The 24,877-nt window shown below is 39.9% G+C and overlaps 1 protein-coding gene across 2 annotated transcripts in view; it reads right to left on the bottom strand.

Moving 5' to 3' along the window:
- The window catches only part of Dnah7c (dynein, axonemal, heavy chain 7C), a 382,050-nt gene that overhangs the window by 331,677 nt on the left and 25,496 nt on the right, over positions 1-24,877 (bottom strand). For both annotated transcript variants that reach the window (XM_011238631.3, NM_001310335.1), the window contains exons 4-7: positions 19,938-20,046; positions 18,447-18,594; positions 9,870-9,957; positions 8,370-8,550 (exon numbers count right to left, since the gene is read on the bottom strand). In XM_011238631.3, the coding sequence (XP_011236933.1) occupies positions 8,370-8,550; positions 9,870-9,957; positions 18,447-18,594; positions 19,938-20,046 (526 nt within the window). The remainder of the gene's footprint in view (positions 1-8,369; positions 8,551-9,869; positions 9,958-18,446; positions 18,595-19,937; positions 20,047-24,877) is intronic.

Raw genomic sequence — 24,877 nt, 5'->3', positions numbered from 1 at the left:
CAAATGCCCAAGAAGCACTTAAAGAAATGCTAAATATCCATAGTCATCAGGGAAATGGAAAATCAAAAAACCCTGAAACCAATCATAATGGCTAAGATCAAAAAGTCAGCCCATGCTGTGGAGAAGGAGGAACACTCCTCCATTGTTGGTGGGATTTCAAATTTGTACAGCCACTCTGGAAATCAATCTGGTGGTTTCTCAGAAAATTGGAAATAGTTCTATCTGAAGACCCAAATGTATCATTCCTGGGCATATATCCGAAAGATGCCACACTGTACCCCAAGGACATGTGTGCCACTATGTTCATAGCAGCTTAATTCATAATAGCCAGAAACTGAAAACAACCAACATGTCACTCAACTGAAGAATGAATACAGAAAAGGTGGCTCATTTACACAATGGAATACTATTCAGCTATTAAAAGCAAGGATATCATGAATTTTGCAGGGAAATGGATGGAACTAGAAAATATCATCCTGAGTAAGGCAACCCAGACCTAAATGGACATGTATTGTATGTCCTGATAAGTGGAAATTAGCCATAAAGTACAAATACCCATGATACAGCCCACAGACTCAAAAAGTTTAAACAAGAAGGAAGGCACAAATGAGGATGCTTGAATTGCACTTAGAAGGGGAAATGAAATAGTCATAGGCAGAGGGAAGGAGGGAACAGGTCAGAGGTGGGGAGGGAAATGGGGAGGCAGAATAAGGTGTGGGGAGGGATAAGAAAGAGGCCCAGAGTGCCAGGATAATGAATGGAAATCTGCAGCTGGGTGGAGGGGTCAAGAATCTGAAGGAAGTTCCAGAGACCTAAGATAGGGTAGACTCCCAGGGGTCAATGCAGGTGACTTTAGTCAAGATGCCTAACAATGGTAGACATGCAACCTGAAGAGGCCACAACTTGTAGCTTGGAAGGATCCCTCCAGTGGATAACAAACAGAAAGACCAACAGAGTCAACTAACCTGCACCTCTAGGAGCTCTCAGAGACTGAGCCAGCCAACAAAGAGCACACACAGGCTTGGAATGAGGCCCCCAGCACATATGTAGCAGACATGCAGCTCAGGCTCAGTCTCCACAGCTGCCTTGTATGACCCCAGTGGAAGAGAATGTGCCTAATCTGGCAGAGACAGAGATGTGCCAGAGTATAAGGAGTACACGGGGGGACAGGGGGCACCCTCTCAGAGGAGAAGGGGGGATGGAAGCAGGAATCTGAGAAGGAAGGAACAGAGGGGAGTGCAGTGTTTGGGATGTAAAAATAAATAAATAAATATTCTTATTACCTACTTGTACTTAGAAATCAACCTGTTAAGTCCATACCATGGTTCAACAAACCTCTTACACAAAAGACCATATGGTAAATAATTCCGCTTTGGGAGCCACAAGGTCTCTGTTCAGCTGCTCAGCTCTGATGTTATAACTCAAAAGCAGCCATACACAATGTGTTAAAAAAAATTAGGTTGTTTGTGTGCTATTGAACCCTCAATTACAGAATAGGCAGTGGCCAGGAATGGCTTCTGAGCCATAGGTGGCCACTTTTTTGTCTGGAGCAAAAATATCATCAACTATATTTGAATTTCATATGAATAATGTTAATGATAGTTGGTAATGGTTAAAATGTTTGGTAATTATTCACCTACACACACACACAGTGTGCACATGCTCACACACATACATGCACCATACACATATACAATGCACAAGCACACAGGTAAAAACACACACATGGGCTCGTCTTGTCTATCTCACCCATACCAATGAAGTTTTAAATGAAGGACAATCTTGCAGGAAAAGATGGCTTCCTACGTGCCTAATGCTTTCTCTTGACTAAAACACAATAGAAGTTTCAAGGAGCTAAAGATAATGTTTTATTACTTTCCTTGGTGTTATCCTTTAATGAGGGACAATATCTTTAAAAACAGCAAAGCTGATGTAAAAAATAATTTATACCTAATTAAAGAAAGTTGGCTGAGATCTTAAGTAAATTAAAGAAAGTTTGTGAGGTCTTAATGCAGCAATGAGATGGGAAAGAGCAAAATCAGTCGGGGGAACTTGTCAAAATTAGGTGTTAACTTTCAACTCAAAACTTGCCTTTAGGGGAGCCATCTTGGTTCCAGGACTCCACCAAAAAGTAGTCTGCACAGGTGAGAGTGTGCACACAGAAGCTGACAGCTTCTGGGACAGGCGGAAGCCACAGAACTTCTGAGGCAGTGCCCTTTTCGGTCTCCAGACATCCGAAAACCTTCCCGCCCAGAAGGCAGGTATCTACTCGGAACCGGAGGCTTTTGCCTCAGGAACGGTGGGAGCCTTCTTGGTTCCGGGACTCCACCAAAAAGTATTCTGCACAGGTGAGAGTGTGCACCCAGAAGCTAACAGCTTCTGTGACAGGCCAAAGCAACACAGCTTCTGGGAAAAGGTTCAATTTTGGGCCTTCATCTTCGGCCAGAAGGGAGTTCCGAATGCCAGATATCAGTGCACCTTCCCTGTAAGAGGAGATCTTGCCTGCAGAGAGCACACTGACCACGAAAATCAGAGGAGAGAGCTGGTCTCCCAAGTCTGCTGATAGAGGGTAACAGAATCACCAGAGGAACAATCTCTAAACAGAGACAACTATAACAACTAACACCAGAGACTACCAGATGGCGAAAGGTAAATGTAAGAATCTTACTAACAGAAACCAATACCACTCACCATCATCAGAACCCAGCACTCCCACTTTTCCCAGTCCAGATCACCCCAACACACCCGAAAAGCTAGACCTGGATTTAAAAGCATATCTCATGATGATGGTAGAGGACATTAAGAAGAACCTTAATAACTCACTTAAAGAAATACAGGAGAACATTGCTAAACAGGTAGAAGACATTAAAGAGGAAGCACAAAAATCCCTTAAAGAATTGCAGGAAAACACAACCAAACAGGTGATGGAATTGAATAAAACCATCCAAGACCTAAAAAGGGAAGTAGACACAATAAAGAAAACCCAAAGTGAAGCAATGCTGGAGATAGAAACCCTAGGAAAGAAATCTGGAACCATAGATGTGAGCATCAGCAACAGAATACAAGAGATGGAAAAGAGAATCTTAGGTGCAGAAGATCCCATGGAGAACATCGGCACAATAATCAAAGAAAATGCAAAATGCAAAAAGATCCTAACTCAAAACATCCAGGAAATCCAGGACACAATGAGAAGACCAAACCTAAAAATAATAGGTAGAGATGAGAATGAAGATTTACAACTTAAAGGACCAGCAAATATCTTCAACAAAATTATAGAAGAAAACTTCCCAAACTTAAAGAAAGAGATGCCCATGAACATACAAGAATCCTAGAGAACTCCAAATAGACTGGACCAGAAAAGAAATTCCTCCCGACACATAATAATCAGAACAACAAATGCACTAAATAAAGATAGAATACTAAAAGCAGTAAGGGAAAAAGGTCAAGTAACATATAAAGGCAAGCCTATTAGAATTACACCAGATTTTTCACCAGAGACTATGAAAGCCAGAAGAGCCTGGACAGATGTTATACAGACACTAAGAGAACACAAATTACAGCCCAGGATATAATACCCAGCCAAACTCTCATTTACCATAGATGGAGAAACAAAAGTATTCCATGACAAAACCAAATTCACATATTATCTTTCCACGAATCCAGCCCTTCAAAGATAATAACAGAAAAAAACTAATACAAGGACAGAAACCACATCCTAGAAAAAGCAAGAAGGTAATCCCTCAACAAACTTAAAAGAAGAAAGCCACCTGAACAGAATGCCAACTTTAACAACAAAAATAACAGGAAGCAACAATTATCTTTCCTTAATATCTCTTAATATCAATGGTCTCAATTCCCCAATAAAAAGACATAGACTAACAGACTGGCTAAGCAAACAGGACCCAACATTTTGCTGCTTACAGGAAACTCATCTCAGAGAAAAAGATAGACATTACCTCAGAATTAAAGGCTGGAAAACAATTTTCCAAGCAAATGGTATGAAGAACCAAGCTGGAGTAGCCATTCTAATATCTAATAAAATCGACGTCCAACCCAAAGCCATCAAAAAATAAAAGGAGGGCACTTCATACTCATCAAAGGTAAAATCCTCCAAGATTAACTATTAATTCTTAATATCTATGCTCCAAATACAAGGGCAGCCACATTACTTAAAGTATCTTTAGTAAAGATCAAAGCACACATTGCACCTCACACAATAATAGTGGGAGACTTCAAAACACCACTTTCACCAATGGACAGATCATGGAAACAGAAACTAAATAGGGACATAGTGAAACTAAGAGAAGTTATGAAACAAATGGATCTGACAGATATCTACACAACATTTTATCCTAAAACAAAAAAATATACCTTCTTCTCAGCACCTCATGGTACCTTCTCCAAAATTGACCACATCATAGGTCACAAAACAAGCCTCAACATATACAAAAATATTGAAATTGTCCCATGCATCCTATCAGATCACCATGGACTAAGACTGATCTTCAAAAACAAAATAAATAATAGAAAGCCAATATTCAGGTGGAAACTGAACAACACTCTTCTCAATGATACCTTGGTCAAGGAAGGAATAAAGAAAGAAATTAAGGACCTTTTGGAGTTTAATGAAAATGAAACCACAACATACCCAAACTTATGGGACACAATGAAAGCATTTCTAAGAGGAAAACTCATAGCTCTGAGTGCCTCCAAAAAGAAACTAGAGAGAGCACACATTAGTAGCTTGACAACACACCTAAAAGCTCTAGAACAAAGGAAGCAAATTCACCGAAGAGGACTAGATGGCATGAAATAATCAAACTCAGGGGCGAAATCAACCAAGTGGAAACAAGAAGAACTATTCAAAGAATCAATCAATCAAGGAGCTGGTTCTTTGAGAAAATCAACAAGATAGATAAACCATTAGCCAGACTCACTAAAGGGCACAGGGAAAGCATTCTAATTAACAAAATCAGAAATGAGAAGGGAGACATAACAACAGATCCTGAAGAAATCCACAACACCATCAGATCCTTCTACAAAAGGCTATACTCAACAAAACTGTAGAACCTGGATGAAATGGACAAGTTTCTAGTCAGATACCAGGTACCAAAGTTAAATCAAGATCAGGTTAATAATCTAAACAGTCCTATATCCCCTAAACAAATAAAAGCAGTCATTAATACTCTCCTAACCAAAAAGCCCAGGACCAGATGGGTTTAGTGCAGAGTTCTATCAGACCTTCAAAGAAGATTTAATCCCAGTTCTTCACAAACTATTCCACAAAATAGAACCAGAAGGTTCTACCCAGCTCATTCTATGAAGCCACAATTACTCTGATACCTAAACCACAGAAAGATCCAACAAAGATAGAGAACTTGAGACCAATTTCCCTTATGAATATCGATGCAAAATCCTCAATAAAGTTCTCGCTAACCGAATCCAAGAACACATCAAAACAATCATCCTGCCCGACCAAGTAGTTTTTATCCCAAGGATGCAGGGATGGTTCAATATATGGAAATCCATCAACGTAATCCAGTATATAAATAAACTCAAAGACAAAAACCACATGATCATCTCGTTAGATGTGGAAAAAGCATTTGACAAAATCTAACACCCATTCATGATAAAAGTCTTGGAAAGATCAGGAGTTCAAGGCCCATACATAACCATGATAAAAGCAATCTATAGCAAACCAGTAGCCAACATCAAAGTAAATGGTGAGAAGCTGGAAGCAATCCCACTAAAATCAGGGACTAAACAAGGCTGTCCACTCCCTCCCTACCTATTCAACATTGTACTTGAAGTCCTAGCCAGAGCAATTAGACAACAAAAGGAGATCAAGGGGATACAAATTGGAAAGGAAGAAGTCAAAATATCACTTTTTGCAGGTGATACGATAGTATATATAACTCACCCTAAAAATTCCACCAGAGAACTCCCAAGCCTGATAAACAGCTTCAATGAAGTAGCTGGATATAAAATTAACTCAAACAAGTCAATGGCCTTTCTGTACACAAAGGATAAACAGGCTGAGAAAGAAATTAGGGAAACAACACCCTTCTCAATAGTCACAAATAATATAAAATACCTTGGCATGACTCTAACTAAGGAAGTGAAAGATCTGTACGATAAGAACTTGAAGTCTCTGAAGAAAGAAATTAAAGAAGATCTCAGAAGATGGAAAGATCTCCCATGCTCATGGATTGGCAGAATCAACATTGTAAAAATGGCTATCTTGCCAAAAGCAATCTACAGATTCAATGCAATACCCATCAAAATTCCAAATCAATTCTTCAATGAATTAGAAAGGGTAATCTTCAAATTCATCTGGAATAACAATAAGACCTAGGATAGCAAAAACTCTTCTCAAGGATAAAAGAACCTTTGGTGGAATCACCATGCCTGACCTAAAGCTTTACTACAAAGCAATTGTGATAAAAACTGATTAGTACTGGTATAGCGACAGACAAGTAGACCAATTGAATAGAATTGAAGACCCAGAGATGAACCCACACACCCATGGTCACTTGATCTTTGACAAGGGAGCTAAAACCATCCAGTGGAAAAAAGACAGCATTTTCAACAAATGGTGCTGGCACAACTGGGGGTTATCATGTAGAAGAATGTGAATTGATCCATTCCTATCTCCTTGTACTAAGGTTAAATCTAAGTGGATTAAGGAACGCCACATAAAACCAGAGACACTGAAATTTAGTGAGGAGAAAATAGGTTAAAGCCTGGAAGATATAGGTACAGGGGAAAAGTTCCTGAATAGAACAGCAATGGCTTATGCAGTAAGATGGAGAATCGATAAATGGGACCTCATAAAATTGCAAGGCTTCTGCAAGGCAAAAGATACCATCAACAAGACAAAAAGATCACCAACAGATTGGGAAAGGATCTTTACCTATCCTAAATCAGATAGGGGACTAATATCCAATATATATAAAGAACTCAAGAAGGTGGGCTCTAGAAAATCAAATAACCCCATTAAAAAATGGGCTCAGAGCTGAACAAAGATTTCTCACCCGAGGAATACAGAATGGCAGAGAAGCACCTGAAAAAATGTTCAACATCCTTAATCATCAGGGAAATGCAAATCAAAACAACCCTAAGATTCCACCTCACACCAGTCAGAATGGCTAAGATCAAAATTTCAGGTTACAGCATATGCTGGTGAGGATGTGGAGAAAGAGGAACACTCCTCCATTGTTGGAGGAATTGCAAGCTTGTACAACCACTCTGGAAATCAGTCTGGTGGTTCCTCAGAAAATTGGACATAGTAATACCAGAGGATCCCGCAATACCTCTCCTGGGCATATATCCAGAAGATGTCCCAACCGGCAAGAAGGACACATGCTCCACTATGTTCATAGCAGCCTTATTTATAATAGCCAGAAGCTGGAAAGTACCCAGATGCCCCTCAACAGAGGAATGGATACAGAAAATGTGGTACATTTACACAAATGAGTATTACTCAGCTATTAAAAAGAATGAATTTATGAAATTCCTAGGCAAATGGATGGACCTGGAGGGCATCATCCTGAGTGAGGTAACCCAATCACAAAGGAACTCACACATTATGTGCTCACTGATAAGTGGATATTAGCCCAGAAACTTAGGATAACCAAGATATAAGATATAATTTGCTAAACGCCTGAAACTCAAGAAGAATGAAGACCAAAGAGTGCACACTTTGCCCCTTCTTAGAATTGGGAACAAAACACCCATGGAAGGAGTTACAGAGACAATGTTTGGAGCTGTGACAAAAGGATGGACCATATAGTGACTGCCATATCCGGGGATCCATCCCATAATCAGCTTCCAAACGCTGACACCATTGCACACGCTAGTGCGATTTTGCTGATAGGACCCAGATAGAGCTCTCGCTTGTGAGACTATGCCAGGGCCTAGCAAACACAGAAGTAGATGCTCATAGTCAGCTATTGGATGGATCACAGGGCCCCCAATGGAGGAGCTAGAGAAAGTACCCAAGGAGCTAAAGGGATTTGCAACCCTATAGGTGGAACAACATTATGAACTAACCAGTACCCCTGAACTCTTGACTCTAGCTGCATATGTATCAAAAGATGGCCTAGTCGGCCATCACTGGAAAGAGAGGCCCATTGGACTTGCAAACTTTATATGCCCCAGTACAATGGAATGCCAGGGCCAAAATGTGGGAGTGGGTGGATAGGGGAGTAGGGGGGAGGGTATGGGGGACTTTTGGGATAGCATTGGAAATGTAAATGAGGAAAATACCTAATAAAAATATATATAAAAAACAAACAACAACAACAACAACAACAAAAAACTTGCCTTTAAGGTAACACATACTCAAAGTAGAAAACACAGCAACTTACCTATGGATTTCTTTACACTAAGAAGATAATCTTCTCTTATCTCATCTGACAAGACCATGATGCTATTAGTCATAACTTTTAGATGCTGTGGAACCAATTGTAATACATGCTCCAGCCAAGAGTCTTCCAATGGGGCCACATGATCACTATCAATTCCATGGCGAATGTAGTAGTAATACCTCTGTGATAAGTGAGGAGGCAGAGATTTAGTACTGCAGTAAAGGAGAGTAGGGTCAGAAAACAAAACCACAGTGGAAATTTCATCTGGGGAGAACAAAGTATTTATAAATAATACAAAGCACTTTTGTGAAAGTCACATAAGCATTGTTTGAGATCTCTTAAGTTTTTAAAATGCTATTTCCTGCAAGCAAAAGCAATTTTTCTTAGTTTACATCTATACCATAAGCGTCAAAGTTACATCATCAAATAGACGAGGTATGGAATAGAGTACATGCTCAATTGCAGGTCGATGTTTGCAAACTTTTGGAACATATTATTAGGTCTGCACTTTTATGTTTGATGATCAGAGGTCAATCATAAAAGCTGCATTCAAGTCAGTATTCTTTTACACTAACTCTAGAAGCATACAACAGAACTGAATTGTGCTAGTTTGAATAGGAAAGGCATAGGCTCATATATTTGTGTGTTTAGTCCCTAGTTGGTGAACTGTTCAGAAGGACTGATTAAGAGATGTGGCCTTGTTGGAGGAGATATGTCACTAAAGTGGGCTTTGAGGTTTCAAAAACCATGCCAGGCCCAGAAGTAAAACACTGATTAAGACAGCACATTTCTATCCTTTATTGTGCTATAAATATTATACATGTTAATTCTCATTTTAAAATCTGATAATTCTCCATTCTCCATAATTATTTACACAGCACTTGGGGCAAAAATTAAAATTCAAAGTATTTTCAAATTCACAATGCTTTTATTTTTTGTATATGTTATGTGTTTGGTCTGCATATATGTCTGTTCACTACATGCATGCATGTTGTCCATAGAATTTGAAAAAGGGTGTTAGACTCCCTGTGGTTATAAACTGCCTTGTGAGGGCTTGGGATTAAACCCGGGTCCAGTACCACAGCCAGTTCTCTAAACCATCTCTCTAGTCTATGATGTTATAATTCTTAATGCATACATTCAAAAAATGTTTATATATTTGAAACACCAGAATTATTGCTTGTAAAATAAGTTAATGTGCTTTTTAGAATATCTATTATCATAACTCAGAAAAATTATCATAAAAGAATAATGTTGGATAAGGATGTATATGACTGAGACAAACTTTAGGAAGGGATCACGGAGGTTTGGAATTGCTTAAGTGGGATCTTAGGTGGCAAGAGAGAAAACACTCAATCTAATAGAATAATCTGATGAAACTCTCTGTTCATTCCTGCACACACAAAGATACACAAGAAAGGACAGAAAATTCTCAAGGACATGCAGTATTTTGAGTTCTTCCTTCTATTTGCAGTTCTACTGACAGAAGTGAGTTGTTACCAAGATGTCTTTCTCTCTTGGAGAAGTAGCCACTTTTGGAATACCGCTCTCATCAATGACATCGGACTCTAAACCACCATCTTGTTGCCTAAGACAGTGATAAACAAAGATGAGTCAGAACGGTACAAAGACAGATCAAACACAAAACATGGGTTTAAAAACATCAGGACTATTCTCTACTAAATCACCAGAAAAATAAATGGTTGGACATATTTGCTTCGTGCCCCTTTCTCTCCACGTGTGTGCTTGGTGCCCCTTTCTCTCCATGTGTGTGCTTGGTACCTCTTTCTCTCCATGTGTGCGGAGATGACTAGACATGCTCTCTGAGACCTACTTCATGTGAAGCATCCCCTGCAGTGGCCTTTGCTTATTTGCTTTCACTACTACAAAACTGATTTCTCTCTGCTTTGAACTTGCAAAGCATATTCTTGTATTATCCCTAAAATATGTTGTTTATTAATGTGATTAAAATAAAATGATGATAGAAAATTCAAGAACTGTTTTGCAGAAAACACAGTCACTCTCTGAAGACCTTGTCTCAGATCTCTAGGGACATACACGTTGACTCCAAGCAACATAGAAACTCATTTGTTCCTTTGCCTTTTTTAAGTTTATGTGCATAAAACTCCTGTGATTAATATAATTCAGTTCAAAAGCTGTCCCAAACATGAACCATGCTGAAGTTTTCTGGGGCTCCACTGTGCAGAAAGGCATAGTTTACAGCTCCAGCACAAATAACAGGTTGTCCTGGGCCAACTTTCACTTCTGCATTGTGGTCCAGAACCCAGTGTCATCTGCTGATACAAATCAGTGGTACTGAATAAAAAACACCTGTTCCCCTTACTGATTGAGTAGCAGATGCTGAAGATTTATTGAAAATGTTTCTAAGAAACCATACTAAAGTAGGAACCCAGGATAGATCTCTCAACTTGTCTTTTCTAATTCCAAGAATCCTATTTTCAGTGAACATCATATTGTAGTTTTTAAGTATGCAAGAAAAGTCCATTTAATTTAATACATGATAGGTAATCAATAAATCTTTACCAAACAAAAGAATATGAATATGAAAGTAGTGGGGGATACTCAAAATATTAAGTAGGTAAGAAGACAAGAATTGATTATTCTAACCACAAATGTAATCTCATTATGCTGTTGCTTGCCCAAAACGGAGCTAATAAAAATAATACTGTGTTTTCAGATCATCAAGTTGGGGTTCACAGTGCACCACTCTAAATGCATGACTTCAGTCAGTGGCATTTGTGGTTGTTTTTAGTGCATAAAACCCCATCCTGCCAGCCTTCCTACATCATCAGCATCCACCTTTCACCCTGTGTGTGAATAATGCCTAGAAAGGTGTAGTCACTAAGGCCGGAAGGGAAGAAGACCACTAGGCTTGTAGAAACCACTATGGACTCTCTGAGAGAGTGTCAACATCCCATCCCCTCAGCTCTACAGACCCATGTGTCTACATTCTGCTCACCAGAAACTATAAGAGTTATTCACCACCAGTCAAGCCCTTAGTGGGTTTACAAGCATTATTTCTAAGCCTCATATGTAGTGTTCAAAGTCATAATTATCCCCACTTCACAGAAGAAGAAATTAAATGTCAGAGAAAAGAAATATCTCCTCCTTTGGTCACACAGCTAATCACATATGGAAAGAGGTATCTCTGCATCCTTGTGTGAGTCTGAGCAGCCATGCTCTTTCAAGAATGGCATTCATTCCGAACTGAAGCAATCAGAGTAGGAGATGCTTTCCCTAGTTAAAAAAAAAAAATAGGGTAGCTCTCTGCTCCTTCTCTCTTCTCTTCTCTTCTCTTCTCTTCTCTTCTCTTCTCTTCTCTTCTCATTCTCTTCTCTCTTTCTCTCTCCCTCTCCCCCCTCTCTCCCTCTCCACCTCCCCCTCCCCTTCTCCCTCTCCCTCTCCTCCTCTCCTCCTCTCCTCCTCTCCTCCTCCCCTCCTCCCCTCCTCCTCTCCTCCCCTCTCCCTCTCCTCTCCTCTCCTCTTCTCTTCCTCTTCCTCTTCTCCTCTCTTCTCTTTCGCCTCTCTCCTCTTTCTCCTCTTTCCCTCTCTCCCTCTCTCCCTCTCTCCCCTCTCCCTCTCTCCCCTCTCCCTCTCTCCCTCTCTCCCTCTCTCCCTCTCTCCCTCTCTCCCCTCTCCCCCTCTGCCCCTCTCTCCCCTTCTCCTCTCTCCCTCTCTCTCTCCCTCTCTCCCTCCCCGTCTCCCCCTCTCCTCGTCTCTCTCCCTCTCTCTCCCTCTCTCCCCCGATCTCCCTCTCTCTCCCTCTCTCCCCCTCTCCCCACTCTCTCCCTCTCCCCCTCTCTCCCACTCTCTCCCCCTCTCTCCCCCTCTCTCTCCCTCTCTCCTTCTCTCATCTCCTCACTCCCTTTCCCCATCTCCTCCCCATCTCCTCCTTGTCCCCTCCCCTCCCTTCCCCTCCTTCTCCCCTCCCCTCCTCCCCTCCCCTCCCCTCTCCTCTCCTCCTTTCTTCTCCTCTCTTCTCCTCTCTCTCTCTCTCTCTCTCTCTCTCTCTCTCTCCTCTCTCCCTGACACCTTCCTCCATCTCTCCCCTTCTCCCTCCCTGCTCTCTCTCAGTGTGTGCTTATGTTGCTGGGACCTCGGGTTTTCCCACTCAAGTGAGGAAGATGATAATTCTATAGGCCTGAGTGAAATGAGGAACTCAGACTGAGACCCTATATCAAACTGAAACCCAAGATGTGTTCTTCTTTCTTTCCTTTTTAAATGAGGCCTAGAAATTAAAAGAAGTTGCATCTTGTCACCTGCCCTATGTTCCAGTGTCCGTGGGGTTTGACTGGGGCCCTTCTGACTGACCAGTAACCATGGCATGAGGATCTAAGCTAAGCAGATGGGTTCACTTTCCAAAGAGTCCCCCTCCCCTCCCCTTCCCCTCCCTCCTAACCCCCTCCCCCTCCTCCTCCTCCTCCCCCTCCTCCTCTTCCTCCTCCTCCTCTTCTTCTTCTTCCTCTTCCTCCTCCTCTTCCTCCTTCTCTTTGTCTGTCTGTCTGTCTGTCTGTCTGTCTCTCTCCCCACTCATCTTTCTCTGCCTGTAGTCCCTTCTCAACTTCTCTTTCCATGACTCCCAAACAAACTCTATTCTATACTAAAAGAAAATAAAAGAAAAAAATAGGATATACTTTATTTTTCAAAAGTAAAAAAATAATTATGTTGATATTTTACTCTTTATAAAATTAAGACATTTTTAGTTCAAAATAGCACCAGCAATCCCTTTCTTTCCAAGTGTGAAAACATAAGTGACATTATTTTAACCCATGATTATGAGGAGACAAGAAGAAAAGGCAGGCACTGAGAACCAATCACAGAAGGCAGACAACAGCTTAAAATGCTTCTGTCCCTCTGTCAAAGGAGGATGGCAAGCAACTGGCATGGTGCCTCCAGAAAGGCCCTCACCCAGAGTCAACTGGTACCAAAGGTGGCAGAAAATGAGATTATCTTGATAGCTAGTTACACAGAAAATTAGATAGCGGAAAGGGAGCAACACATACCCCAAAGGAAAAAAATGTTCCAAACAGGGCTCCAGAAAAAAATATAAAATATGACTAGGTCAATATCAAGCAAATTAATTAAATTAGTAATTAATTTCAAAGTGAGAAAATTTCAGGTCCAGGTAGTCTAACTAATGGATTCTGTCAGGGAAGAAATCCAACTAATTCTACAGAAACTTCTTCAGAAAACAGAGAAAAAGCTCACAGTCCCAATTTATTTTATGTGGCTAGTAGAGACTGGATAACAGAGCTAGAGACATGATGCAGCAGGCCCAAACTTTTCACCTTTTTAAAAATCGTCACAAAACAGCAAATCTCTCTCTCCTTCAGTGGAACAAGTCCAGAAGGAAAGGAAGAAGAGAGGAAGACGGAGCCTGTGACCTGCTGCTGTGAAGAAGCTGAACGCCCAAAGGGTTACACATCCTCTCTATGAACAAGGGCCTGGGAACTAGGGTGCTGGATAGGATGTCCAGAGCAAATGAGGCTCCCTCCCACCTCACTTTGTTCCGTATCCCAACTGCATCTGCCTGCTGCAGGAACAGTATGTTCTGTAATCACCAGAGAATAAACCAGTTCCCTGAGCCATGGACTGTATATAGTTCCCCACTGCTTCAGCCATAAAAAAGGCAGACATGCAGAGTCCATCCTCATGAAGAGATCACCTGTGCTTCAAGAAGGCATTAATACTGCTCTGACTTTGGAAGAGGATAGGAAGGCTCAGCTGATATTGTTTGAACACAATGTAGCCTTATGCCTTACCCGGTTGTTGTCCTTCCTGCCTGTCCTGTGTTGCAATGTTACTGGGGAGGGGACTACTGCATCATCAAAGGCTGGGCAGGTGGTCCTCAGGAACACATGTAGGAACACTGTTGCTTTCCTATTAACTGGGAAGACTAAAGAACTCTGGATAGGCTGGTGGAACCTACCAGAACCAGTTACACAGAAATGGTGGTGAGCCAACAGTCCAAATGGGTGACTTGCCCTGCCAAGCTGGAAAAAGCAAAGACCAAGGAACTTGCCACGAAACTAGGTTAAAGGTGCACTACTGAGCTTTCTGTACATAAATATAAATTTCAAATTGTCATTCAACAATTTAGCAAATAAAATCCAGCAATATTATATAAACTAAGGTATGTAGTAACTGAGTGAAACTTAGGAAAGCCATTAGTGAAATGTATCATTTATGAGAGCATAAAGGAGAAAGGCCAATGGTCATCTCAGTAGAAAAAGCATTTGTCAAAAATGTAGCACCTAGTTATAATAAAACCTAGGAAAAGAAGGTGGCTCCCTCAACCCAAAAAGTCAGCTTACATCTTCATTTACATATTCAGTTCATAAATTGTAATTGTATGTCTTTTAATTTAGTGATAAGTTTGTCATAAGCAAAGTTATAATGATTAAGTGAAGGGTGATACTGTGACTTATTAATACAATGTACAATTAAGTCTAGTAACATGGACTGCCTTTTACTGTATTTTACTCTAATACTTTTTTTTCCAGAAGAAAACTTTTTAAATTTACTCACCTCAGTGATCTTATATACATAGTTTTTATTTGCTTTACTTCCCCTTGTTCTGCAAAGATTGTCTGGAAAAATACCTCTTATTCCTCCTGTATATGTGATGTTTCATGTCCTTTCATGATCCACCTAAATTCTCTCCAACCTTTGATAATCACCATTATATTGACTGAGGTAACCCAGACCCAGAAAGACAAACCCTACTTGTCCTCCCTCACCTGAGGCTCCCAGATACAGATCTTCAGCTGTGAGTGTGTATCCTGGAGAAACCAGGTTAGAAACTGCTGACACCAGTTAAGTAAACAGGGACCATTGGGAGAAGAAGACCTAGAGAGGGAAATAGCAGGATAGACGTGTAATAAAGGGGGCAGTGGAAAAGTGGGGAGAGCTTTTTAACTGGGGAGGAGAAAAGTAGGTCAGTACAAATGGGGTAAAGGAACAAGCAACAGTAGGAATATTTGGAAAAGCTTTAAGGAATCATATTCTTTTACATTTGGCTAAAATTACCTATATATCTTAGATGAAGCAATGCCATTGGGCTGACAATGCTCTCTAAAAGAGCCATAGGGCATCTAACAAAAACACCAATATCAAGCATGAGAAACCTTTCAAGTTGTTGCTCATGGGAGTCTAAGAGACTCCCATAAACAACAAAGACTATGGATGCGGTCATCGATTACCTCTCAGAGAGTAAAGGTAAGTCCCTATTACTGAAAACTCCACTTCAGATACAGGATTCCGGAGATCCCAGCTGGACCTGACCTGAAAGTCTCCACCTTGTGAATCAGCTTTCATAGTGACAGAAGCTGCCAAGGAAGGGGAATCATTAGTAGTGATGTCTGTGAACCACAACACTAACCAGCATGCCAAGATGGCCCTAAAGGTGAAATAGTGGCACTTGCATGCCTGTGGTGACCTACAGATACCTAAATGGATTTAAAGACAGCTCAACAATAGGGAAATCATGTCTGGTACCAGAAACCTCTTTAACTGCCCAGGGCTAGTGACGTCATGGATTTCAGAGAAGAACCTACTGCTGCCACTGTACTAGAACAGAATAATTCCTAACTGCATTCTAAACACTTAGCCTTATAGTTCTCACTCCTCAGACAGAGTAAGACGGACGGAGATCATTACAGAAAACCATAACTAGTCACAGTGCGAAGAACAACTGATCCTGGAGTACAGAGTACTGATAAATAGATGTACAAAACAACCCATGCATCTAAAACTTAAGGAACACTGAGAAAAGGGGGAAAGAAAGATTGTATGAGCCAAAGGACTAGGCAGTCTGCTATGAGGCTGTATCTCCTAGAGATGACAGGAAGTTATATCCATGACACCTCAACAACATTGTTGCCTAAACAAGATTTTAACAATGACAATACCAATGGATATGCTAATATGGAAGAGAGAAATCTCATAAAAGCTCTACCCTTAGAAAAAGAACTACAGGCAACTAACAACCAAGAAGGGAGAATTTGTCTTTCCTATGGGTAAACTCCCAGTTGGTTATCTAGTATCTGTTGGCCAGCCCTGAAATCATATATACAGAATATATGTATATGTATATGTATATGTGTGTATATATATATATATACATACACACACACACACACACACAGTAAACAGACTCAGCAGGTTCTATTTAACTCGGTGTGTGTGTGGGTGTGTAAAACAATAATAATCAAGAGAAAAAAAAGCCTTTCACAAATTTGAAAGAAATCGGGGTAGGAGCATGGAAGGGGTGAAGAAAAAAGTCATGGGAATGGGAGAGGGTGAAGGGAGGAAATGGGAAAATTACACATTTTTTAAATTGAAAAGAAAATGTCAAGGCAGAGCTAGCAAAAAATACTGAGATTATAGCTGTGCTTATGTGGCTGGGGCCTTGGGTCTTCCCACTCAAGTGAGGAAGATGATAATTCTATAAGCCTGATGAAATGAGGAACTCAGACTGAGACCCTACATCAAACTGAAACCCAAGATGTGTTCTTCTTTCTTTCCTTTTTAAAATGAGGCCTAGAAATTAAAAGAAGTTGCATCAAGGAAGCTCTTGTCAGCCAACCCATGCTCTGGTATCTGTGGGGTTTAACTGGGGCCCTTCTGACTGACCAATCAGCACTGCATGGGGACCAAGCTAAGCAAACAGAATCACTTTCCAAAGAGCTGGTCAGTAACTTTCCAAAGAGCTGGTCATTTACTCACTAAGTGCTATTTTTATGCATGTAAAATTGTTATATCTAATCCATCCAGGTATAGGAGGAAAGGAAAGAAGAAGGAAAGAGGAGGGCTCGAAGAGTAGGAAGGAACAAAACAAGATCCTATTTTTTGCCAGGTGTTATTGCACATGCCGACAGTACCAGCTATTACTGAGGCTGATGTAAAAATGATGCCAAGTTCTAAGCTATATAATAAAACACTATCTTGAAATAAAAATTAAAAGAGAATTGTGTTTGTGCTTCAACAATACAGTGTAATACAGCATGATGCCTTGGGTTCAACCCACAATACCAGAAATAGGGGTGAGGAACATTTCTTCTACAAATGTGTAATTCCGGCTCTTTCTCCTAAGAATCTGGTGTTGATTTGACACCAGCTGATCTGAGTGAGCTCATGCAAAGAAAACAAAAGTGATGCAAGTGCCCCCAAGATGCTAATATTCTTATGGCATCAACAACAGCAAACTCAAAACCACTCTAGACTAGATGCAATGGCACATGCCTGTGTTTCCTCCAGCATTTGAGGGACACAGGCAGGACTGTGAATTTGACTCTATCCAGGACTATATAGTAAGATCCTGGATGAAATCATTCAATCAATCAATCAATCAATCAAATAAGCAAACAGAAAGCACATTCACATCCATCTGTGAGAACACACACACCTCTACTTGCTCTTTGTAAGCTCTTAGTACTCACAGTTCCCCTCAAGAGGTCCAGATAGAGAAATGGCCCACGGAAGAAGTAAGTGGCCTTCTATGACTGAGCCACTTACCACAATGGGTCATGAAATCCTATGTGTTCCATGGGTAGTTGTTAGCACCCTGAGAGTCAAAATGAAGCAAGAGAGGAGCACCAAACAACCTACACAAACCTGTGTGAGAACAGGGCAAAGACGGGATCATCAGAGCCTCCACCCCTCTCCATGGAGAGCTCTGAAACCCAGGCATGTTCACCCTTCCACATGAGGAGGCCCTCAACATATCATATGAAAGTCATCATATCACCTGAACAGACAACATGGGGGTGAGAGGCAACCACATCCTCTTGCAGCCACCATGATGACAGCCAGCACTCCCACCGAGTCCTCGCTCACTTGACTGACATCACATAGTAGCACAGGCACCTTTTACTATTTAAAAGTGAGACATACTTAACCGGGGTAGACTCAAACTCTCCCCTTCTCTATTCTTAGACTAACCTCCCCATAACAAGGCTTGGAGGAATCCCCTAGAGATGTACAGGGTGCTTATATTTTCAGTTATTACTTCCCAGTTGTTACTGAGGTAACATGCAGGTAGCTTGCAGCACTCACATAATGACTTTGACAAGGGTGCTTCTGAGATTCTCTCTCTCCTTATGTGGAGATTTGACCTTTGATCTGGAAGTTGATGGTGCAGAACGGTCATCATCAATTTGGTCCAGAAGTTTCCCTTTTCTCCGGTAGTGTTCCATGTATTCAGCTTAAATTTAAAAGGCAACAGTTGTACATGTAAAAGGTAAGCTAAAGCTTGTGCGCCCTTAGGAAAGATGCTGCCGCACCATCTAGAAAAATATTCCATACTTTACATTCACATCTCAAAGAATCCTAATGTATATTGTTTTACTACAAAAATATTAAATGCCTACTTTAAGTCACCATGATGAAATCCTCTAATTATTTTAAGAATATTGTTGAACTGTGTGGTGCTTTAATATAATAGATATTTTCAGTTACATTTGCATTAGAGTCTTTTAAAAGGATTAAAATTTAGACTATGATAAAAACAAAGTTACACTATTCAAGAAACATGTAAAAGATCCCTGGTTTCAAAAGCATGTGAATGTTAAATGTGAGCAATCTAATAAGTGCTTGTACGTTAGAATGTTTAAAGATGTCCATATGCATCTCTGTGTGCACACGTGTGCAGAAGCTGATCTCTGTCACCTTTAGAATGTTTAAAGATGTCCATATGCATCTCTGGGTACACACGTGTGCAGAAGCTGATCTCGGTCACCTGAAGCTCCTGGGTCAGGCTGGATGGCTAGCTAGTCAACGTCAGGAACCCCCTATCTCATCTCAGCACTGAGCCTGTAAGGGCACACAGCCACTGCTGGCCTCTTCTGTGGATGTGGAGAGGGAACTCAGGTCCATATCTTCATGTTTACTGACTGAGTTATTACCCTTTCAGGCTCGAGAGTAAAGTTGTTGTTTAGATGACTAATTTGGAAATATTATCAACAACTTAGGACATACTTAGAAAAAAAGGTTTTGAAAGGGAAGGTCCATCAACTTTGTGAAGAGGGGTGGGCTCATAAGGTCCCACCCAGTGGTAGCCACCAGAAGTTACCTTTCCCAAGTTTGTGCAGGCAACCCTAAATAAATACAGAAGAAACTTGCTAGGAGGAAGGGGTTGGGGACCTGTGAGAGAGGGGGGGGGGAGAAAAGATAATAGAAGAGACGAAGAGGAAGAAGAAGAAGAAGAAGAAGAAGAAGAAGAAGAAGAAGAAGAAGAAGAAGAAGAAGAAGAAGTAGTAGTGTGTGTGTGTGGGGGGGGGGTTGTATATGTGTCTGTCTATGTATGTGCTTGTACAGGTGAAATGATGAGAGAATAAACTAGAATGAAAAAGTGCTTTTTTTTTCACAAACAGAATTGGCTGGCCTCAAGTAACTAGGAACTAGAAACAATTGTTTTATGATAATAAATGTATAGAAGAAATTTTTCTATATGACGTGTCCTGCTTGGTTTTTGTAATTTATGGTTTTATTAACTATCATGCTTTTAATAAAAATAAATAAATAAATAAATAAAAATAAAGTTCTTACCAAACGACTGCTCATTTTTAACAGTATAGGGTTCTAGAATTGGGTTTTCCTGTTTGATATTTAAATGGAATGATGGAGCAGTCTGCTGCCACTGGTGCTTGACTCCTGTCTAAAATAGAAAAATTAAGTAATGTTAGTAAATAAAATAGAAAATGCTTCACATGAGTATTTATAAGTATATATATATATAATATATATATATATAATATAAATAATATAGAAAATGCTTCACATGAGTATTTATAAGGGTGGCTCATCTTCCTAAGCACATCAGGACCTCTGGGAAGACACAACCATCAGCAGCAGATCTTCCTTTGCCTGGACATTATCAGGAAATCGTCACAAAAGCCCCGATGGTACTTGATTATGAGTGTCTATTACCCAAACCTAGAGAGTCTATTCCACACTGGCTGCTCATTCCAATGTCAGCCACTGTCTACAAGATCTCTTTCACCTTGTTTTTATCTGATGGATAGCAGCATGACATTCTACATATCAATACATACCAATAGGCTACTTGCATACATTGGCATTATCTAATCTAGGCTAAACAAATCTCCTTGAAAACTTGTCTCGTTTATGGTGAAAGCTTTAAAATCCTTGCTAGCTTTCTGAAATGTGCATTGCATTCCTGTTCTTTGTGGTTGCCCTACTGACAGGAACAGGCTGGGATCCCTCTGGCTACCCAGCTGTAACCTAGTGCCCCATCCCCTGCAACCTCAGTAAAGGGAACAGGAATTCATCTGTTTCTTCTAAGTTGTCAAGCCCATCATCACACAGTCATTCATGATGATCTCTAGTCATCTTTTAAGTCCTGTGGTGCTACGTTGTGGCGTCTCCTCTTTCATTTGGAATCTTTTCTTTTTCCTAGCTTTATTAAGTTTTGCTTTTGTTTTGGGGGTTTGTTTTGTTGTTGTTGTTTTGTTTCTTTTTTGTTGATTTTTTTGTTTGTTTCTCAGATCAACCAGGGATGATTTTTCAGTGACCATTTGTTGTTGTTCTTTGGTTGTTCTCTCTTCTTTCCTAGCCTCCTTGGGGTCTTACTTGTTGAAATGCAGTTGGGTTTAACCGCAGCCTTCTTTCTACTTTGTCATTGACTGCTCTATGACCTTTCCAAGTACTTAGTCAGCACATTCTGGACTATTATCTTCCCAATTTCATTTCGTTTTTAAATTTCTTTCTCAACTTTTCATTCCTTTGTAATTCAAAAGCTCTTTGATTAATAACAATGTTTTGTATAATTTGCTAAGATTTTCTTATGATTTTATTCATTTCTGTTTCAATGTGGCAAGAAAAAATATTCCATAAAACTTCATCTTTAAAAAACAACAAAACTGGTCTTTACTGAAACTCTATTTAAAATTAAATCCCAGAAACTATAGGAAGGTAATATGATGGTATTGAATTCAGGATAGTTATGAAAGAGAATAAAGATCTTCAGCCAGGAAGCAGATCTGAGCTCCTGACATCTGCCCACCTTCCCCTCCAGAGGAGAGGTGGCCTGCAGAGTATACTCTGACCACTGAGACTCAGGAGAAAGTTGGACTCTGAGGAATGCTAACATAGGCTAAAGAATCACAGGGGGAACAAGCCCCAGCCAGAGACAGCTAGAACAACTAACGCCAGAGATTACCAGATGGCGAAAGACAAACCTAAGAATATTACTAACAGAAACAAATACTGCTCACCATCATCAGAACACAGCACACCCACCTCAGCGACTCCTGGATACCTAAACAGACCCAAAAAGCAAGATTTTGATTTAAAATCGTATCTCATGATGCTGGTAGAGGATTTTAAGAAGGAAATTAATAACTCACATAAAGAAATACAGAACACAGCTAAACAGGTAGAAGGCCTTAAAAGAGGAAGCACAAAAATCCCTTAAAGAATTACAAGAAAACACTGCTAAAAAAGTAGAAGCCCTTAAAGAAGAAACACAAAAATCCCTTAGAGAATTACAGGAAAACACAACCAAATAGGTGATGGAATTGAACAAAACCATCCAAGATCTAAAAAGGGAACTAGAAACAATAAAGAAAACCCAAAGGGAGACAATTCTGGAGATAGAAACGCTAGGAAAGGAATCAGGAACCATAGATGCAAGCATCAGCAACAGAATACAAGAGATAGAAGAGAGAATCTCAGGTGCAGAAGTTTTCATAGAGAATAAGGACACAACAATCAAAGAAAATGCAAAATCCAAAAAGATTCTAACTCAAAAAATCCAGGAAATATAGGACACAATGAGAAGGTCAAAGCAACGGATAATAGGAGTAGATGAGAATGAAGGTTTTCAACTTAAAGGACCAGCAAATATTTTCAACAAAATTATAGAAGAAAACTTCCCTAACCTAAAGAAAGAGATGCCCGTGAACATACAAGAAGCCTACAGAACTCCAAATAGACTGGACCAGAAAAGAAATTCCTCCTGACACATAATAATCAGAACAACAAATGCACTAAGACAGAATGTTAAAGCAGTAAAGGGAAAAGGTCAAGTGACATATAAACAAGCCTATTAGAATTACACAGATTCTCAGCAGAGACTATGAAAGCCAGAAGATCCTGTTATACAGACCCTAAGAGAACACTAACACCTGCCCAGGCAACTATAACCAGCAAAATTCTCAATTACCACAGAAGGAAAACCAAAGAATGCCATGACAAAACCAAATTCACACAATATCTTTTCTACGAATCCAGCTCTTCAAAGGATAGGAAGGGAAAATACCAACACAAGGACAGAAACTACACTGTAGACAAAGCAAGAAAGTAATCCTTTAACAAACCTAAAAGAAGACAGCTTCAAGAACAGAATCCCAACTATAACAACAAAAATAATAGGAAGCAACAATTACATTTCTTTACCATCTCTTAATATCAATGGACTCAATTCCCAAATAAAAAGACATAGACTAACAGACTGGCTACACAAACAGGACAAACAGTTTGCTGCTTACAGGAAACCCACCTCAGGGAAAAAGACAGATACTACCTCAGAGAAAAAGGATGGAAAACAATTTTCCAAGCATATGGTCTGAAGAAACAAGCTGAAATAGCCATTCTAATTTTGAATAAAATTGACTTCCAACCCAAAGTTATCAAAAAAGACAAGAAGGGGCACTTCATACTCATCAAAGGTAAAATCAACCAAGATGAATTCTCAATTCTGAATATCTATGCTCCAAATGCAAGGGCAGCCACACTCATTAAAAAAACTTTAGTAAAGTTCAAAGCACACATTGCACCACACACAATAATAGTGGGAGACTTCAACACCAAACTCTTAGCAATGGGCAGATCCTGGAATCAGAAACTAAACAGAGGCACGTGGAAAAAAACAGAAGTTATGAAACAAACGGATTTAACAGATATCTACAGAATATTTTATCATAAGACAAAAGGATATACCTTCTTATCAACACCTCATGGAACCTCCCCCCAAATTGACCATATAATCCGTCACAAAACAGGCCTTAATAGATACAAAGATATTGAAATGATATCATACTCCTATCAGATCACTATGGACTAAGGCTGATCTGCAAAACAACTTAAATAATACAAAGCCAACATTCACATGGAAACTGAACAACTCTTTATTCAATGATTCCTTGGTCAAGGAAGAAATAAAGAATGAAATTAAAGACTTTTTAGAGTTTAATGAAAATGAAGCCAAAATATACCCAAACTTATGGCACACAATGAAAGAAGTCCTAAGAGGAAAACTCATAGCCGTGAGTGCCTCCAAAAAGAAACTAGAGAGAACATACACTAGCAGCTTGACAGCACACCTAAAAGCTCTAGAACAAAAGGAAGCAAATTCACCCCAGAGGAGTAGATTGCAGGGGAAAAAGTCAAACTCAGGGCTGAAATCAACCAAGTGGAAACAAAAAGAACTATTCAAAGATTCACCCAAACCAGGAGCAGGTTCTTTGAGAAAATCAACAAGATAGATAAACCCTTAGCCAGACTAACTGGAGGGCACTGGAACAGTATCCTAATTAACAAAATCAGAAATGAAAAAGGAGACATAACAATAGAACCTGAGGAAATCCAAAACATCATCAGATCCTACCACAAAAGGCTATACTCCACAAAACTGGAAAGAATGAATGAAATTTCCTAGAGAGATACCTGGTACCAAAGTTAAATCAGGATCAGATTAATGATCTTAAAAGTCCCATTTTCTCTAAAGAAATAGAAGCAGTCATTAATACTCTCCCAACCAAAAAAGAAAAAAAAAAAGGCCAGAAACAGATGCGTTTATGCGTTTAGTGCAGAGTTCTTTCAGACCTTCAAAGAAAACCTAATTCCAACTCTCCTCAAACTGTTCCACAAAATAGAAACAGAAGGTACTCTACCCAATTCATTCTATGAAGCCACAATTCCTCTGATACCTAAACCACAGAAAGATCCAACAAAGAAAGAGAACTTCAGACCAATTTCCCTTATGAATATCGATGCAAAAAAACTCAATAAAATCCCCGCAAACCGAATTTAAGAATACATCAAAAGGAACATCCATCTTGATCAAGTTGGCTTCACCCCAGGGATGCAGGGATGGGTTAATATAAAGAAATCCATCAACGTAATCCACTATATAAACAAACTCAAAGACATAAATCACATGATCATCTCGTTAGAGAAAGCATTTGACAATATCCAATACTTCTTCATGATAAAAGTCAAGGAAAGATCAAGAATTCAAGACCCATACCTAAACATAATAAAAGCAATCTACAGCAAACCAGTAGCCAACATCAAACTAAATAGAGAGAAGCTGAAAGCAATCCCACTAAAATCAGGTACTAGACAAGTCTGCCCACTTTCTCCCTACCTACTCAATATAGTACTTGACTTGAAGTCCAAGATAGAGCAATTCCACAACAAAAGGAGATCAAGGGGATACAAAATGGAAAGGAAGAAATCAAAAT

The sequence above is a fragment of the Mus musculus genome, chromosome 1 (genome assembly GCF_000001635.26).
Source record: "Mus musculus strain C57BL/6J chromosome 1, GRCm38.p6 C57BL/6J".
Taxonomy (NCBI): domain Eukaryota; kingdom Metazoa; phylum Chordata; class Mammalia; order Rodentia; family Muridae; genus Mus; species Mus musculus.
Note: the sequence above shows the minus strand (reverse complement) of the source record. Positions and strands in the feature narration are given on the sequence as shown.